The following is an 18,121-nucleotide window of genomic DNA, read 5'->3' as shown; positions in this document are numbered from 1 at the left end:
TCAGCTATAATATTTTATGTACCTTGTTACATTTGTAGTATCTGAAAAGGTCTTCTTCTTGCTTAAAGAAAAAGAATAGCATTTACTCGTTTGATGATAAGCATGATAACCACTCTCATATCTGGAACAAGTTAGGTTTGCACAAAGATTGGAAACAGAAGGAAACAGCTAGTATCTGCTAACTAGAACCTCCATATCACTCTATAACACATTTTAACTTGTGTATTTAATTTGCATGGAATAAAAATGGGAGGTGTTATGGAACAACCATTTCTTTCCATAAGCAGCGACCTGTAGCGGTCTTATCATCACTATGAGGTTACTGTGATGTTAATGAAACTCATAGATGTTAGTTGTACCAACCAATACATGATCAGGCCCCATAAAGCTTCAAGTTTCATAACAATGATTACAAAGTATGATAACCCTCTCCCCCTCTGAACCCCAATAGCCAGTGACTGGCTTTGCAAATTAAAATGTGTAATTTACAAAATTAAACAATTTATCAAAGCTAAAAACAGCTTTTAAAAAAAGAAAAAAATTTGGGATTTTCAACTTTTTGACGATTCTTGAAATCCCCTTATATGACATTTGTTGCAAAACTTCTCCAGATCGAAGCTTAAGATAAAGATATTCCGTCAAAATCAATTTATTCTTCAAGTCTCACCTAAAACTTTCCATAGACATACAATGTACACAGACCAGGCCAACTAATGACTAAATTTAGGGACTTTTCAGCTGAACTGCAGGCAGTGTTTACCTAGAGCGGAGGAGAAACTTGAGCAAAATGAAAATGTAAGTAGTAAAACATATGTAGTACACAGAGTCACTATTTTTGTTCCAGTATTGGTACCATCTGTGGGTACATGGAAAATGTTGGACATGTAGATCTACGTTTTCATTTTTTTGTAAAATAGTTAAAAGAAATGGATTTTTTTTTCTTTTTATGATTTATGGCACATTCACTGTGTCATCCCGCACAAAAGAAAATTTCTGAATTCTTTCTACTTATGGGTCTTGGTTGTGCTGTTTCTGTAAAAGTGAAGGACTTTATGTTGCTGTGAAAAATAAGCTCACACTGCGTAAAAAATATAACAGGAACAAAACACACTCAGAAACTATTTAAGGTTCAGGCGGTTAATCAGCTTTAGAGGTGTTTCTAGGATTGTTATCTTTGGAGAGACAAGAGAGACAAGATTTTTCTCCTTATTCCTAGTGTTTGTGCTAAGAAAAGCAGCTGCTGGCAGGAGCTTAATTTTTGTGTACAGATAGTGGATGGTTTCATAAGTGTTTTGTAAAATTACATCTGTTCCTTTCAGAATTTCTTGCAATATTGTGCAAACTAAATTTTAGGTTCTTACAATGTTATATATTTACTGTTGAAGGAACAAAAGGGAGAAGAGAACGGTAATTATCTCATACCTAAATGTTTTTTACAAAGCAAAACTAAACCTTCTAACAAAAAGAAAAGTAACCCCTTCCCTAAATAATATCAGGTGTATTGGAAAAATACAGTGCCTGCACAGTGAATGAGTCCAAAAAATGATTTACTGAGTACAGCAACAACATTTTGTGATTATGTCTTCATAAGGTAATGCACAAAAATGTATTTCATTATTATTTCATTGTGTTGTTTTACAGATACTCTGCTTTACTCATCTCGAGCCACTTCTGGCCGGATGGGCAAGTCTCAGTCATCAGGCCTCCTGGATGACCCAGACGATGAAGAATACGAGTACATGAACAAGCAGACGTGCGTAACACCTGTCTCACCCAGGCACAGCAGCCAGTGGGGGAAGCAGAACAAAAAACGGACCTCTTCTGTATCATCGCAAGCGACCGCCTGCTCCTGTGACACCACGTTGTCCATGGAGGTGAGAGGCGCTCACATGAAGAACAAAGACAACTCTGACTCCGAGCGGCAAGGATCCAATGAAGTTCAATATGAATACATGGATATCAGAGGGAGCGAAAAAGAAGAAAGCCCTCCAACCCATGACCCTCCACCTCCTCCAGCATCAGTTAGGATGAGAGGGAAGGAAGAGGAGAAGGAAGAGGAGTATGTGGAGGACAGTAACTATCACTACACAAACAGACAACCGAAGCTGCGACAAGCGCTTCGAGATGGGAAGGAGCTGAAGATGCAGGAGAGAGATGGGGGCGAGGCGTATGAATACGAGGACATGGACTACTTTGCTGCCCCGCCGCCTGTAGATGCAGCAGTGTACCAGAATGTGCAGAGGCAGCCAGAGGGCGCAGCGGGGGGCAACGAGGCACATCAGTCTGGGTTTGACCCTCATGTAAAAGTGCGAGCTGGAGTTGGCGTCGGAGAACCCGCTGCTGCTGACAGATCTTTTGACAACCCAGGCTACTGGCACAGCAGGATGTTCCTGAAGCCCAAAGCAGTGCCTACATGAAGAACATTTATAATCTCACGAGCTTTCCTCTGAGACACAGTCATGAAGGACCTGAAATAAGAAATGCAATCAAAAGCCGCGATCATAATGTAGTCTGTGACAAAATTTGAAAAACTCGATGTGTGTGACTTGTTTGCACCTTTGTCGTTTCTTATAGGCTGACATTATGCATGTGTTTTAGGCTTATGGGGCGTTTTTGTAATCAGGAGCACTGAATGTTGAAAACACTACAAAAAAAGAACAGATTACAAGCTATATTTTTCTGTTTACAATTAATGAACAAAATTTTTTTTGAGAACAATTGCATTTGTTGTAGATTTATAACTATGTTTTGAAACCTCTTTTTTTCTGATGCAGTATGACACATTTTCTACTCAATAAAAATATTTTGAATATCTATTTTGGAGCTTTTTATTTTAACATGCTGGGATATGATGATAATTTGTGCAACTTGCAGGGTTTTCCTGAGGTTTATGGAGGGTTTAAGTGTATGGCAAAGTGCATTAGCATTTTATTTTTTAACTCAATATCTGTGATGGCCAATTTTCTTCCTTCTCTCTGCTTGTCATGAATTTATTTCCTTCATGGCAGCAAACCAAGTTACAGAAGCCTCCACATCCTCCTACAGATCAAACTGGGTTAAGAAAACATATTTAGTGATGATTAACTCTGGAAAACTTCAAATACTGTAGATTGAAAACACTCTAGTAATATTAAGGCTACAAATAAAATTGTCTCGTCACCTAAAAAATGACAACATGAATATTTGTTCTGGTCAAAGAAAGATAAGGATAAGGATAAACTTTATTGATCCCACAGAAAGAAAGAAAGAAAGACAAAGAAACAAACAAATAATTAAATCTTCCTTTTCTCTTAGTTCATTCTCCTACATTTGCCTATTCTCCTCCATCCTTCATTCCTCCTTCATTCTCCACCTGTCCTTACATTTTTCCCTTGTTTCTTTATCCTTCCTTCCTTCCTTCCTCCTACATCCTTCCTTCCATTCTTCCTACTTCCTTCCTTCTCTTTCAACACCACTCCTTTCTCCTCCTTCCTTTCTTCTTCCTTCTCTGCTTCCTTGTCCTCTTACATCCTTGCTTTCAGATCCATCCTTCCTCACCACCTACCTTCCTTCTTTTCTTCCTTCCTTCCTTCCTTCTCCTCCTTCTACAGTCCTCTTTTCTCCTCTATCTGTCCTTACATCTTTACTCTCTTCCTTCCTACCTTAGGAAATTCAAGTGAAGACAAAACTTCACCACAAACCTGTTCTTCCCAACACAAAAATTACTTAACTAAATATTGCTATCCCACAGCCTAAACCTACAGCCACATACATTATATAGCATTTATAATCTGTTTGCAATGACATTTTACCCATTCTTGGCTTTGACTAAATAAGACAAATAATTTAGAGAAAGCAATGCCCTTACTTCTGGTTACATTTCTTGCCTTTCCACCTGTCATTATCTTCAATGCATGTGAATCTAACACATGCTGGCGTCATATCAGCGGGTCGCTGCCTTTTGGCGCGCTGGGGTCTCGGTGACGCGGCTCACGTCACGGAGGAGCGGGAGGGGCTTGGCGGCAGCAGCGGGCCCGAGCTATCAGCAGCAGCAGCAGCGGTCAGAGCCGAGCAGAGTTGTGGGGAGACTGTAGTCGCTGTCCGGGGCCGAGGAGCGACTCAAACTTCACTGCCAACATGTCCGACGACGAGCAGGAGCAGACCATAGCCGAGGACCTGGTGGTCACCAAGTACAAGATGGGAGGCGACATAGCGAACCGTAAGTGAGCGAGCAGCAGCTGGTGACTGGATGAGACGATCTGTTCTCTTCGGCCTATCAAGCGAATGTTGGTCTCCAGCAGCAGCAGGGCAGACATGTGGTTTACTTCTCAGGCTTTCATATGTTGTCCTCACCGGGCAGCTAGCGGTAGCAGCTGCTTTAGGTTTAACTGACTACCTCAGCTAATGCTAGCCTCTTTTTACTGCTACTTTACGTTAGGTTTAGCTGCAGTTAGCTGTGTAACTAACCTGGGATGCTAACTAGCCAGCTAGCTTAGCCTGCTGCCATGTAGTCAGCTAGATGTTAAGCAAACGTTGACGAGCTGAGAGATAAGGAGGCAGCCACACATATGAAGCCACACTGAACGTTTTCTTCCCAACCTTCAGCCGCTAGTTGTGTGGTTGACTAATAACGGACATGCTAATATTTATGCTAACGTAACTGACATAACGAGTCTCCAGTTTGTATGTAACTCGCACGTTATTCACGTGAATTATCAGTGTGCCCTCTGTGTCTGACCACCCAGCAGCTTGACATGTCTAGGCTATTTGTTTAAACTGCATATTAATGATAATACTTCGCTGCTGGTTGGAAATCAACAGTGGAATTGAGATTTAGATTAAGTCCTCAGTCCACACTCTATGAACTGTTACGGAATATTTGAAATTAGTTTAGAAACTTTTTATTGACAAAATAGCCAACCATAATTTGTGTTTTTGATTTAACTTGCAAATTACATAAATATTATGCTAATATGCTGTAGTTATACAACATCTAGTGTTGCAATTAATCAGTCCTGCTCTTTCAGTTTTGACTTCCAGCCTGCAGTGATCTATAGTCAATGAATTCAGACATATTAAAAGGGTACACTTGCTTCCTAATTTCATATTGTATGGCATAATGTGAGACGATTATAAATTGCGTCACTGTATTTACTGTTACACCCCAAATAAATGTAGAAAGGACCTTTGTGGCCTCTGAAAATGATTGTAATCCGGTTTTGTTATGTAGCACAGTTGTTCACAAATTTCATCTCAAAGAACCTCACAAATTAAGGTAAAGAACTTACAAAATTATAGGTATGCCCAACAAATCCAAGGATTACCTTTGAGCAAGCACATGGCAGCAGTTGGTAGAAAAATCTCCTTTCATAGGGACAAAACGTCCGTTAGAATCAGGCTTTCAGGATATGGTTAAGATTAGAATAAGCAGAAGGAAGAACGATTAGAAATTTGACATTTTCTCCGACAATGTCTGTTCTCATCGCAACACAGTGTTAATATTTTGCAACCGTATCTACCTGCTTGACCTTCCTCCTCACCCTCCTCTTAATCACGTAGCATTTGTCTCACCCAGAGGCCCTTCGTCTGGTGGTGGAAGCAGCCAAGCCTGGTGTGTCTGTGCTCAGCCTCTGTGAGAAAGGTGACGCCTATATCATGGCTGAGACTGGAAAGGTCTTCAAGAAGGAGAAAGAAATGAAGAAAGGTGAGGCAGAGATGGTACAGGTGTGTTGTTTATGGATGAGCTGACCCGTCAAGAAGAGTAGACGCAGTCATGCAAACTGCTTGTGGGTCATTTCACACAGCTTCGTTTAGCGTGAACAACAGCAGGGGTTTGCAAAACAACTAACATGGTGGCAGAGTTTCACAGTACAAGTTTATGAGGTGATGCAAGTGTCACCGCCAACATTTTTTTAAATAGTTTTCTTGCTAAATTTGTGGATGATTTTCCAAATGAAGACTTGGTGGTTCTCTTCTCCCTTTTCTAGGCATTGCCTTTCCTACCAGCGTCTCAGTCAATAACTGTGTTTGCCACTTCTCTCCCCTGAAGAGTGACCCTGACTACACACTTAAAGATGGGGATCTGGTCAAAATGTAGGCACCACGCTCTGCAATGATGTTACCCCCTCCTTCCCCTCTGTGTCTTGAGTCTCCCAGTGTGTAGTCCTCCCTTCTTTCTGTGTGACATTGCAGCTTGTTTGTGGGGGCTTTCTCTTTGCTGTTGATTGTCTGCTTCATCAGTACAGTCTCGTCTTTCTGTCTTGTCCTGTGTGGCAAACGACAAGTAAGGTTTTTTCAGAACAGGTTTTTTTTTTTTTTTGCAGCTTTTGAGGTGATATGTTGGATTTTAGCTTCAATGCCCATCCAACAGCTAAATCCCATATATCACATTTTTCTAATGCAATGTTGTGCTTCAAAAAAGGAAACAGACTCATCTTAGTTGTTGTATTGCCACTACTGTCTTCGTCCTCTGTAACGTCTGTTTTGCTATGTGTAGATTTTCGGTCTTTTTCACATTGGAGTTCGTGGTGATGTGGTTTCACGTGTTTGGTTTGTTTGTTTCTCACTTTACACACACTCCTAACCTTCTGGCTGGGCATGTCTGTTAAATTTATTACAGTCTGTAATGCCAGTGCCTTGAATTCACAATAAGTCCTTCACTGTATTCCAGCTGACGCACTGCCAAAAAAAAAAAAAAAAAAAAAAAACACCTTGGGATATATCTTCCATTTAATGTCCGTAGCAGATTAAGCAGTTTTATTTTTGTCTGACCTCCTCTTATTGTTTAGTGTCAGTTCCCAAAGTGAAACTGACATTTTGCCCTTCCAAAGTTGATTTGATTGATTCCCCCATTCATATCCATTATCCTGACAGCTGGTAGCAGTTAAACTTGAAATGAATTTGAGACATGATCAATTTCCTTAGTTTTATTATTGTTTCATACTCTTCTCGCTTTTCTTCTCATTTTGTGCAGAGATCTAGGAGTTCATGTTGATGGCTTCATTGCCAATGTTGCTCACAGCTTTGTTGTGGGAGCCAGTAAGGTGAGGACCTTTCTCTAAACATCACAGGTTTGTGTCCCCTCCTTTGGGTCTTGAAGTCCTCTTTTCACTGTGTTTCATTTCTGCAGGAGAATCCCATCACAGGCCGGAAAGCCGATGTAATCAAAGCAGCTCATCTGTGTGCGGAAGCAGCTCTACGCCTTGTGAAACCTGGTAACCAGGTACATTTTAACCACGTCCTCACTGTATTTTTCAGGTCATGTTAATGAGTTACATTCTGTACAATGGCTACTAGCTCTGGCCGTGAAGAGATTTAAATCATTCTTTCAACTAATCCCAGCAGTTAGCATTCGCTACATATCTAAATGTCTCAAATTATTCATTTTAAAGATTTTTTTCCCTGTAATTTTCTAATAGTCGTGCTCTGATGCTGTTTCCTTCCCTGAATTTATTAGATTAAATAATGAAACATACTATTATCTGTGTTTGACAAACTGTTTTTAGGCTGAATTTCAACTGTTGGTGTTCTGATTTCTTTTTGCAGTAATCAGTTCATGAAAACTGTATTTTGCATGCAAAAGTGATGCGTGTTTCTCTTCCTCTCAGAACACTCAAGTGACAGAAGCCTGGAACAAGATCGCACAGTCGTTCAAATGCTCACCTATTGAGGGTCAGTGTCCGTTAGAAGTCGGTACATTTTAGTGAACTGCTTCTCTTTAGATTGGTTCATAAAGACTGTGCTGATGTGGATGTTGTCATTAAAATGGTTCAGTCTGACATGATATATTCTGTCTTGCTCTGTGGTTTAAAGGTATGCTGTCTCATCAGCTTAAGCAGCATGTCATAGACGGAGAGAAGACCATAATTCAGAACCCAACAGACCAGCAAAGGTACATTTTTGTCGTTTTAACTCATGGGAGTATTCCCTCAGGATATCCCACCATTGAATTAGTTCACGTTTGTCCTGCTCTTCCATCTTGCTATGCAATATAAATTTGCTTGTAATCTGAAAATTAAACAAAGACGAGCAGAAATGGAGTTCGGGGAAGCATATGATACGTTGGCCTGTTCAGTTTAGATTAAACATTCAAAGCTCATCCCCAGTGTATATCTTGCATTCAGTTGTTGTAAAGAATCTGAGATATTTGTTTGTTTAATGGGTTGTGGTGAGAAAATTAGTATCATCCAGTCATTATCAGATTATTACAAATTCTCACATCAGCGTTGGCCTCAAAAATCTTCTGTTCTCTAGCTGTGATTTAGGTTACTTGAAATAATCAAGCTGACATTGCTGTTTTTACCAGTAAACTTTATTCTGAAGAGACACAAATGTAACGGAGACGTCTGTTGTTTGTCTCTGTGGCTGTTTAATGCTGCATTAGAATATTTCTCAATGAAAAGTATATACTTTGTGATCTGTTGATTGTTCTGAGTAACCAGCACACATTTTAATGGCTGGAGGTACATGAGATGATGAGAATAAAGACCTGTTGACTATGTTTTGACCTGCTCCTGTTGACTCTTTGACAGGAAGGACCATGAGAAGGCAGAGTTTGAGGTACATGAAGTCTACGCTGTGGACGTCTTGATAAGCAGCGGAGAAGGAAAGGTCAGTGCCTTAACTTGTCTTTGTGCGTTCTTCACTTGTAGCTGTCCAGAGGCTGTGACTTGATGTGTATCTATGTGGGAATTTATCCTCTGATCTATTTTTAGGCCAGAGATGCAGGTCTGAGGACTACGATTTATAAGAGGGACCCCAGTAAGCAGTATGGCTTGAAGTCGAAGACTTCCCGTACGTTCTTTAGTGAGGTGGATCGACGCTTTGATGCCATGCCCTTCACTTTAAGGTAGGTCATCACCTACTGAAATTTTAAAGAGCTTGACAGCTAGTTGAATATTAATGCACTTTGGCTTGAGCTCTTACTACTTACTGCCAACGCTGAATTTTTCCATCAGGGCTTTTGAGGATGAGGCCAAAGCCCGTCTTGGTGTCTTAGAGTGTGCCAAACATGAGCTACTACAGCCCTTCAGTGTGCTACACGAGAAAGAGGGTGAGCATTTACTTCTCTGCTAAAAGCTGTTTGCTCTTTTTGACAGCTTTTGACTTTTTATTGACCACCACCACCTCCTTTTTCTGTGTCTTTCTCAGGAGAGTTTGTAGCTCAGTTTAAGTTCACAGTGCTGCTGATGGCCAACGGGCCCCACAGAATCACCAACGGACCCTTTGATCCAGAGCTCTACAAGTCAGAGCATGAAGTTCAGGATCCAGAGCTAAGGGTGAGATTGTGAACTGATTCTATCTACATGGAGCTCTTTTGTCACACATAGAGACTGGCAGCATTATTGGCTTTATTCACTTAATACTGACACGTCTTCTTGCTTCCACCAGACTTTACTACAAAGCTCGGCAAGCCGTAAGACACAGAAGAAAAAGAAAAAGAAGGTAATTTTAATTCTAATAAAGAATGTGGAAGTGAGCCAAAGCTTACCGGGCCCTGATACTTTGCTACCTTTAACTTTTTTGTCTCTAGATTGACCTTGCAGCTGTAGAGAAAAAAAAAAAAAAAAAAAATATATATATATATATATATATATATATATATATATTTATTTATTTATTTAACAAACTCAAGGTCTATACAAATTGTCCATACAATATTTGATTTAATGCCACCCTCATTTGCTGATTTGTTCCTCCCTTTCCACCTGTTTAGGCCTCAAAGACGGCCGAAAATGCAACTGGACAGCCAACTGAGGACACAGAAGCCGCAGAATAAAAACTGCCTTTCCAGACATGCAAGACCCCAAAGAGACACGAGAGAAAAAACATGACAAATTTCCCCAAACTATCTGCCCACTCTAGAGTTGATTTCACATATTAAACTGATGAATTCAGAAGAACTTTGACATCAGTTAAATATTTGACGGTCCTACACAGATGCTTAACCCTTTACTGCATTGATAGAAAGTACCACTGAAGGAATGCTGCTTTTTGCTGCCCTAACCTGAGTAGGAAACAAAGAATATTTGCTGATAGTTTACATCTTTGAAAAGACTTGCTGCCAAATGGTAATAACTGGTGCGTGTTCTTTAAAAAAGAAGTTAAAAAATGCTAGTCCTTTTCATGCTTGTATTATTTGCAGATAAAGACTTTCTTTTTAAGTGATGCGGAAGCTTATAGTGGGCATTAATGGGAGTTAACTGGCCTTTTTTTTAACATTAGTTTTGAGTTGAATGTTGTTGATTGGTACCAACACAATGTACCTGAGGCCATAGATTCCTGTCATATGAGTAGGATGTGAACCGCTACATGTTGATTCCCTTTGGCAACAGAGTCAGTTCAAGTTATCTAAGCTTGTTTACAGTGTGTATAAACAGAAATTTATAGTCGAATGAATATCCAGATGTTTTACTGGAAGTCTTAGACGCACTTTTTTAAGTGTATGACTCCCAAGAGAGGACAATGATTTTAACCATCCAGTGCATTATGAAACAGTTATGACCTTGCCATTTAAAAGCAGTTCATCACAAATTATTTCTCCCACCCACAGCATGCAGTAAAGGGTTACATTGCGATTTTGTCTCTAATCGAATGTTATGAACTAAATAGTAATCTGACGTTTTCCTAAAATGTAACACCTAATTGAAAGTCATTCACAAAATGGTTTTTGCTCCAGATTTTATGTAATAACTTACTCTTCTATCATCATGGCCTGACCACATTTCTTGCTAAATCTGCAATGTTTTAACCACACTGGATTTTTAAAGCAATAACCTGAGCAGATGACTGAATATTTTTAAGAACACAGTTGTAATGAGCTTGACTCTAGGGAACAAACTGCTACATTTACTGCCATTCCCCTTGAATTTTATGGAAAAGATAGAAGTCTATAATGTATATTCCAACTTTTTTTCTATTGGTGACACCTGTGACTTGCTTTACTACATCATTAGTCTTGTGAAGCATGAAAGCTACAGCTGATTGATCAGTTTTGAGGGAAAAAAAATCACTTTTCGGGGTGTCTTCAGACGATTTGGACCAGTAAAGTCATTTCAGATTTCATTTTGTGGGTTGGGATAATGTTAGGTCACATTTGTGAACAAAAAATATGCTGGGGAAAGCAAAGTCATGCTTTGTAGCTCAACCAGTGGGCAATGGAACTTTACATCTAATGAAATAAAAACATTTTCATACATTTATGTTTTACTGTGTTTATTTGGCAAACCTGTTTCTGTCTGTACTGAAGATCACCTGTTTATGTCCAAATGGAGCTTTGGAGTTCATAAAATAAGACGGTATTAATGGTGTTGAACCGGAAGAAGCCAATTAAAGCAGAATTCTGTGATGAAGTATGTGATACAAAACAGACACTCTGGGCTTTACCAAATTTAAGTACTTGTCATTGGTCATTTGGAAAATGTGGTTTACATGAATAAGGGATGTCATAACGGAATAAAGGGGTTTTGTTGTGAGAGTGATTACAATCCTGTGTAAGGATTGTTTTATTTCTAACTCGACAAGTACAGTTTGTCCTATGAACAAACAAAGCCTCAAAAGCAGGTACTTGATGCAACAAGAGCGATTATCGTAGGCGTACGTGTTGCACAACCTTTGAGGACTGAAGCAAAACACCTGAGTGCGCCTGTGTGTGTTTCCAGTTAGCCTAGCTGTATGGACTTGGTAATAAATGAGATGTGAACACCACAGCCTCCAGTTTTTGACCTATAGGTTTATAGCTTTGTCTATCCGCATCACAGCTCAGCATGGAAAGAATAAATCAGATTATAATATTTCACAAGGATGGAAACGAATCCGGGAAGACAGTTGACTTGTTAAAAGTGACTGGAAACAGTTGTAGCAGTGTTCAGAAAGTATAGACCAAGTCATGGCACCGCTAATCAGAGCTGCAGTGATCTCTTCCCTAAAATGACAGCACGGACAGTGAACTTCTTACATAATGTGAGTCTTAGAAACAGATAGGAAACTGCTTGAGACTGACGTGGCACTGGGGCTATGGATGGAAGTCACAATTCTTGTGACATTTCAGACAGTAAGAAGGATATTACAGAATGTTAGACTCTAAAGACAGTGTCCAAGAAAACAACCCTTGCTTGCTCTTTGGCACAAAACTAGAAAGTTAATTTTTGTTAAAGAATTTGGAAAGAAGCCCTTTGGATATTGGAAGCAGATTATTTTTTTAAGGTTAGACTAAGATACATTTGTTTTGGTTAGCTGTGGTCCAGCATGTTTGGACAGGACCACCACAGTGAATGCATAGACCTAATAGTGGAGCACATAGGTGGAAGTGTGATAGCAGTAAGAGATAGTAAGTAAGAGTGGCAAAGTTGTTGGGGAAATATGACTGTGGATAAACGAAATGCTGTGTCTCAGATGACAGCTAGTATGCAGAAGCTGGACAGAAGAGGCATATTTGATAACAATCCAAAGCACACTGACAAAATCATGTTAAGAAGAAAAAAAGTAAAAATTATGACCTGACCAGATATTTCCTCTGACTTGAATCAAATAAAACACCTTTGGGGTACTTTTTTTTAAGCGCGAGCGAGAGAGAGAGGCAGAGACTAAAAAATATCTCAGAAGAATAGCAGAACATCACAGATTTTTTTTTTTTTTACAACACTGACATAATCCGTGCTAAGGATAATTGCATCTGACTTCTGTTGCGCTGATTTTCCATTTGAGGCTGTATTTTTAATACAATAAATCTAAACTGTTACCTTTTGATTTTACACAAGGGCGAACATGGCATTAAACAAAACATAATATCAAAACTGTCGCCTGAGCCTCAAAGCGGCCAGGAGACAAACTTGCCCAATTGGACTACATTTCCCGTTGAGCTGAGACACGACAGCGGCGCTTGAACATGACGTTATTGTGTTATAAAAGGCGCGCTCTTTTATCGTCACATCCTCTTTCCGTTGCTCTTCTCGCTTTGAGGTATGGAAAATTGCTTCTCCGCTAAACGCAATCCAAACTAATCATTGAATTTTATTTGCCATCTGCAATCACTCATCATTTCTATATTTTATTTCCACAGAAACCTCTCCCCACGATGAGAGCCAAGGTAAGATACCGAGCCAGTATCGGTGTTTTAGGGTTTTTTCGTCTTCTTCCCGGTTCAGTCAATGCTGCTAGCTAGTAGCTGAACAACACCTCCCGCCTTATTGTTATTAAATTTGCTATTAAATGAACAGTTTATTTGTTTTTCAGTCAATTTGAAAACTGGTAATAATTTAATTGAAGCTATAACCAATTTTGAATCTGTACAAGCTAATGTAAATGCTAATGCTGGCGTAAGGCCCGCTTTGCTGCATGCTATGATGTTAGCCGCGTTAAACCACTTGACTCAGGTAGCCATGTGATAATGGAAGAAGGGCCAGTTCATAGCACCACTTCTAAATACTTTTTAGTACCGATGTAGCCTGCAGCAGTGGCTCTAGCTGTAAATTTATTTGCATCATAGCAAGAATGCTGGCTGTAGCACAAGTAGTACGTGAGAGCACGTTAGGGCTGCACAATAGTGGAAAAACACTGACATTGCAGGAATTTGGTGTTCTTGGATAAATGTTGCAGTGTGAAAACATACAGGGTTTTACACCTAATGGATTGAAAAACTTGATTTGTAAAGAATTGTTAATCTTAAGCTTATTTTAAGATTGTCTGGATAGAAAAAATAAAATATTTAAGGCTGTTTTGAACCTTTCTCATATGGGGTAACACTGGCAGAGATTTCCAAAGTCGTGTTTTGCTTCAGATGCATTCAAATCTGGCTTTGCACTCAACAGAATATTGTGATGTGGAGCAGTTTCAAGACACTACATACTGTGTTTTTGATTAACCTAAACTTTTCTGTACCACTGACATGCTTTTCTTTTAGGTTTTTTTTTTTTTTTAATTTAAATTGAGTCTACTTTTTGAGTAAAACCTGCATGACAAACTCCTTGTTGCATTATGGATTGATGAATCCTTAAATTGGAGGAAAATATATTCAGTGACATGCCTATTGTAGATCAGTCTTTAAAAAAACATAAAACATTTTTTTCTGTCAAGCACCAAAAAAGTGCAAATGTGGTGTATTTGAACAGTCTTCAGTGTGCACTAATAAATGTGTCTTTCATTTTCTAGTGGAGGAAGAAGCGTATGCGCAGGTAAGCATTAATGCTTCACTTATTCTGTAAATGCAAATTAGATGTGATCTGTGAAGGTCTTTTATGAAACCTGTCTACACCTATGAAAGGGATTGTAAAATGCCTGAATTCCACAGCACGGTACAGTGACACAACTTGTGGAGGGTGTTGTAGACAGTAGTGGAAAATATTTAGGAAGGGCTGTTCGTGATTGTAAGCCGTATTGACAGTCCTTTTGCATTTGGTCATACTGCGGCTGCAGTCTGATGCTTACAATGTTAATGCACACAGCTGATTGGAAATAGTGCAAATAGATCTGAATTTTTGGCCTTACAGTAAAAAAAAAAAAATCAAGCATAGGCTGGGGCTGGACCCGAATATTTGTTCGCTACAGCGGTATCCGGATGTTAATTTTGGTATCCGAATATTCACCACCCACGGGCGGACGTTACCGGGCGGAACGAATATTCGGCGTTACTGTCTTCCCTCCGCCTGTGTGATCACATACACATATGTCTATGTGATCACCCCCTACTCCCCCCAGATGAAAATAGGAATATTCGGAGCTTGTCTCTTCCCTTCGCCCCACTTTGGCTCATCCTGCCGTGTTTGGCTCATCCATTCGTGTTTGTTACCGCCACCCGAATGGCCGGGTGGCTGCCGACTCTGACGTCACGCTTCACTTCGTTGCATAAACCCAAGACAAGATGCCGAAGACCTCTGCTGTTTGGCAATTCTTCAGTTTCACTGAAGACAAAACTTGTGTCCAGTAGACCAGACGAATGGATCCAAATATTCGGGCCGTCTCCGCCACCCCCCACCCTGTCGGATGTTATGAGGCGGAACGAATATTTGGATATTCGTCTTTAATAGGGCCCTAATATCCGGGGACCAGAAACCACTATTCGGGCCAGCCCTAGCATAGGCATGGCCTTAGGGATGCAGATATATCAATGATCAATATCTAAATATTTACAGATTTCTGATGATGTCATGCTTAAAACCACTAATTGACATCATTGGAAGCTTCGTGTTTTCTTGGATTTGAAATGTGGGCACTCTGGTCTTACTGCAGTTTGCTAAAAATAAGTGATATGCTTCAAAGGGACCAAAATACTTGCAGCCTCTTTCTTGATAATATGTGGTATTGATTTGCACAGCAGCAGTTTGTTGTAGGTTGACCACATGGGGCTACTCTTGAGCTGTGAGTGAAACGGCATTTTAATGACTGGCTAGACTGTGCTGTAGCCAAGTTTCTGCAGTGTAAATGCTGTAGAAGTTCATCGCTATCTTGCTGTTTCATTTCAAACCTCCACTTTTTGGTTTGCTGAATTTAACTGGACATTAGAAACACATACATGCACTTTTGAATGTGCCTTGTGCAAAAATGCGTTTTCCTGACAGCCGCCCTTTTATTTTCAACAGGCTGAAGCGTAAAAGGAGAAAGATGAGGCAGAGGTCAAAGTAAGCCTCATCCCTGCCAGCTGCCTTTCCCGTCTGAGCCTCTCCAAGATGACCGACACATGTTTCTGAAGTGGATTGCTGTGAGCTTCCCTCAGCCAGGCCTAAACCCTGATTTCAAATAGCCGACTAGATGGGCCCACTGTGGACGTCTGACCTGAAGATGGTGAAGACGCTGGACAACATCAGAACTGCAGCTGCTGTGTTCATGGACCATAAAACATCTTGTCTTCTTACAACTGTGTTCATGGACCATAAAACATCTTGTCTTCTTACAACTGTCATGTGGTGTATTGAACAATAAACACTGTTGAAATACCACAAGCTTTAGTTTCTTAGTTTGCTTTGATGGGATAAATGTTGGTGTAATTACATTTGTGTAAATGCATTTCACAGCATGGAGGGAAATGTTAGAGGAGTTTTGTATCTAATTTCATTCAACTTTTCTATAATTTAAGATATATGAAGCAAATGTGGGAGCCGTTGAATTCAGTTCAGAAAATTAATTGGCTCCAAGTATTTAGGTATGTGTTTGGGCCATAGACTGCCATTACCTGTAATTGATCTGGAACCAAAAGCTTGAATTATCCAATAACCTTAGTTGTCTTAAAGCAGTCTAAATTAGAGTCAATTATACGGTTCCCAAGTTTCTGAAAACCCAAACAGGGACTGCACTCCTTTCAGTTTGAATCTGCTGGAAGTGACCTGCACGATACTGTTTATTTATTGGACATTGATTTGTAAAAGGACTAATTGTAATGATTCAGTCATATTCAACTATCATAATTAAAGGTTTTTCTAGAGGAGTTTCTTTCAACAAAGCTGCTGGCCAGTTTTTTTTTTATGCAGGCTTAAGCACCACATATTTAATGCATAACCACAAAATGCTATTTAAATCAGTTAATCAAAAGACACCTTGATGTGTTTACCTGTTCAGAAAAGGTCAAAATTAGTTCCCACATTAATTGGTTAAAGGTCACACAATGTAATTTGACAGCAGCCTTTTTATAACTGAACACATCTGAGCTGAACTTATCTTAATTCAAGGTAATTCAAGCTGCTAAAAACATTTTTCTGATTAAGTGATTGTAGAGACTCCTGGTTGCTACTAGAGTCAAACCTGCAAATTAATTTCCCTGACATTTAGCTTTCCCATCTCTAGTTTGCATTGCTTTATTACCTTCCCAAGCTAGCTCTGCAACATGCCTCGTCACGAGGTGCTGTACACATAAACCTGCCTTCAGAGCTAGGAAATAATCTATTGAAACTCTTCGACATTACTCAAAACACCAAACTACTGCTCTAACTTCACTTGTGTAACTAGGGATAAATTGCTACTTCATGGATTCACTGTACGCAGCATTTTGTATCATACTTATTTTAATGATAATTGTCAACAGCTGGTGAATTTCACTGGTGTATGTAGTATTCAACTCCTTCATTTAAGTCAGTTTCTCAAGTTATGGTAGAAGTTGTGCACAATTTAGTGTAATAAAATGAGCATTGTGGCTCGTCATGGAAAAGAATCAAAGGATCATAAAAATGTGATTGAGTTTCTTCATAAAAATTGAAAAGGGTGCCACACAATCCAGGGGCACACATTTGCACCAGTAAGAGGTACAAAACGAGTCATAGCCATTACTTGCATAATCTAGCTCTGATAAACTGATGGGCAACTGAAAATCTGAACTTCTGCAACAGTTTGAAAGGACCGAAAACATCAACCTCTCTGGAAAGCATTCAAGTACAGAATTGCCCAATTAATTTTACTTAAGAGCTCAATTAATGGCCTGTTTGGATGAGGTCCAGCATGGATGTGGGAGTGTGATGATACAGGGCTGCATGAGTGCAAAATGTGCTGAGGAGATGGTATTAAAAGATCTTCAAATACCATTGATATACTAAAATAGTGTGCCTGTAGACCCGGAGAAGAGGAGTATTTCAATATACAATGTTCAATATACAATGTTCCAAAGCACACTACAAAATGTTCCAAACGCACATGTCGCCAGACTTGAATCCAGTCTGGCAATTTAAAAGAATTACCATCAATCTAAGAACAAGTACACAAATGTTCAACTTGGAAGTAATGCAGTTAGTGTGAGGCATGACATTGGTAAATGGTTGTATTTATATAGCGCTTTACATGATATGTCACATTCATTGATGGCGGAAGCTGCCATGCAAGGCGCTAACCACGACCCACCAGGAGCAATTAGGGGTTATGTGTCTTGCTCAGGGACACCTCGACGTGAACTCGACGGGCAGAGGATCGAATCGGCAACCTTCCAGTTACAAGACAGCCACTCTACCCACTGAGCCATGCCTTTCATTGCACAGAAGTGAACTCATCTCGGCGATACTCCATGATACAGAAATTAAAGTAATTAATATTTTTAGATAGTTGCGTAATCCAGAGTCAAATGAATTTTTAAAGTTATCATATTCGCAAAGGCTGCTTGACAGAAGGGTGGAGGAAGCAGACATCACCTCAGTGGATTATTTTGATCAGATTCTGGCGCCTAGGGGGC

General features: G+C 39.7%; 2 protein-coding genes and 1 long non-coding RNA gene across 6 annotated transcripts in view; all 3 read left to right on the top strand.

The window, feature by feature from the left end:
• erbb3a (erb-b2 receptor tyrosine kinase 3a) overlaps window positions 1-2,816 on the top strand; it is a 45,227-nt gene extending 42,411 nt beyond the window's left edge. For all 4 annotated transcript variants that reach the window (XM_051948340.1, XM_051948341.1, XM_051948342.1 and 1 more), the window contains one exon: window positions 1,642-2,816. In XM_051948340.1, coding sequence (XP_051804300.1) covers window positions 1,642-2,417 — 776 coding nt within the window. In that variant the 3' untranslated portion in view covers window positions 2,418-2,816. The remainder of the gene's footprint in view (window positions 1-1,641) is intronic.
• A 1,159-nt stretch (window positions 2,817-3,975) lies between these two features.
• pa2g4a (proliferation-associated 2G4, a) lies at window positions 3,976-11,176 on the top strand. Its single transcript, XM_022191087.2, has 13 exons — window positions 3,976-4,198; window positions 5,555-5,683; window positions 5,967-6,072; window positions 6,953-7,022; window positions 7,109-7,201; window positions 7,587-7,650; window positions 7,792-7,870; window positions 8,511-8,589; window positions 8,694-8,827; window positions 8,937-9,031; window positions 9,130-9,257; window positions 9,370-9,423; window positions 9,695-11,176. The coding sequence occupies exons 1-13, from the start codon at window positions 4,117-4,119 to the stop codon at window positions 9,755-9,757; spliced, it is 1,176 nt and encodes a 391-aa protein (XP_022046779.2). The 5' UTR covers window positions 3,976-4,116; the 3' UTR covers window positions 9,758-11,176.
• A 1,675-nt stretch (window positions 11,177-12,851) lies between these two features.
• LOC110949191 (uncharacterized) lies at window positions 12,852-15,914 on the top strand. The gene is made up of 4 exons (XR_002595570.2): window positions 12,852-12,939; window positions 13,040-13,066; window positions 14,128-14,150; window positions 15,555-15,914. It is a non-coding gene; the product is annotated as an uncharacterized LOC110949191 (long non-coding RNA).
• The last annotated feature ends 2,207 nt before the right edge of the window (window positions 15,915-18,121 follow it).

Source organism: Acanthochromis polyacanthus, chromosome 5, assembly GCF_021347895.1.
Source record: "Acanthochromis polyacanthus isolate Apoly-LR-REF ecotype Palm Island chromosome 5, KAUST_Apoly_ChrSc, whole genome shotgun sequence".
NCBI lineage: Eukaryota > Metazoa > Chordata > Actinopteri > Pomacentridae > Acanthochromis > Acanthochromis polyacanthus.
The sequence above is the reverse complement of the archived record's forward strand: the minus strand, read 5'-3'. Positions and strand labels throughout refer to the sequence as shown.

What these genes read in the sequence shown, in the direction of transcription:
- pa2g4a (XM_022191087.2), top strand. Translation starts at nt 4,117, where the DNA reads ATGTCCGACGACGAGCAGGAGCAGACCATAGCCGAGGACCTGGTGGTC. An exon ending in TTGTTGTGGGAGCCAGTAAG is followed by an intron (nt 7,023 to 7,108) that starts GTGAGGACCTTT and finishes TCATTTCTGCAG; the next exon opens with GAGAATCCCATCACAGGCCG. An exon ending in AGAAGAAAAAGAAAAAGAAG is followed by an intron (nt 9,424 to 9,694) that starts GTAATTTTAATT and finishes CCACCTGTTTAG; the next exon opens with GCCTCAAAGACGGCCGAAAA.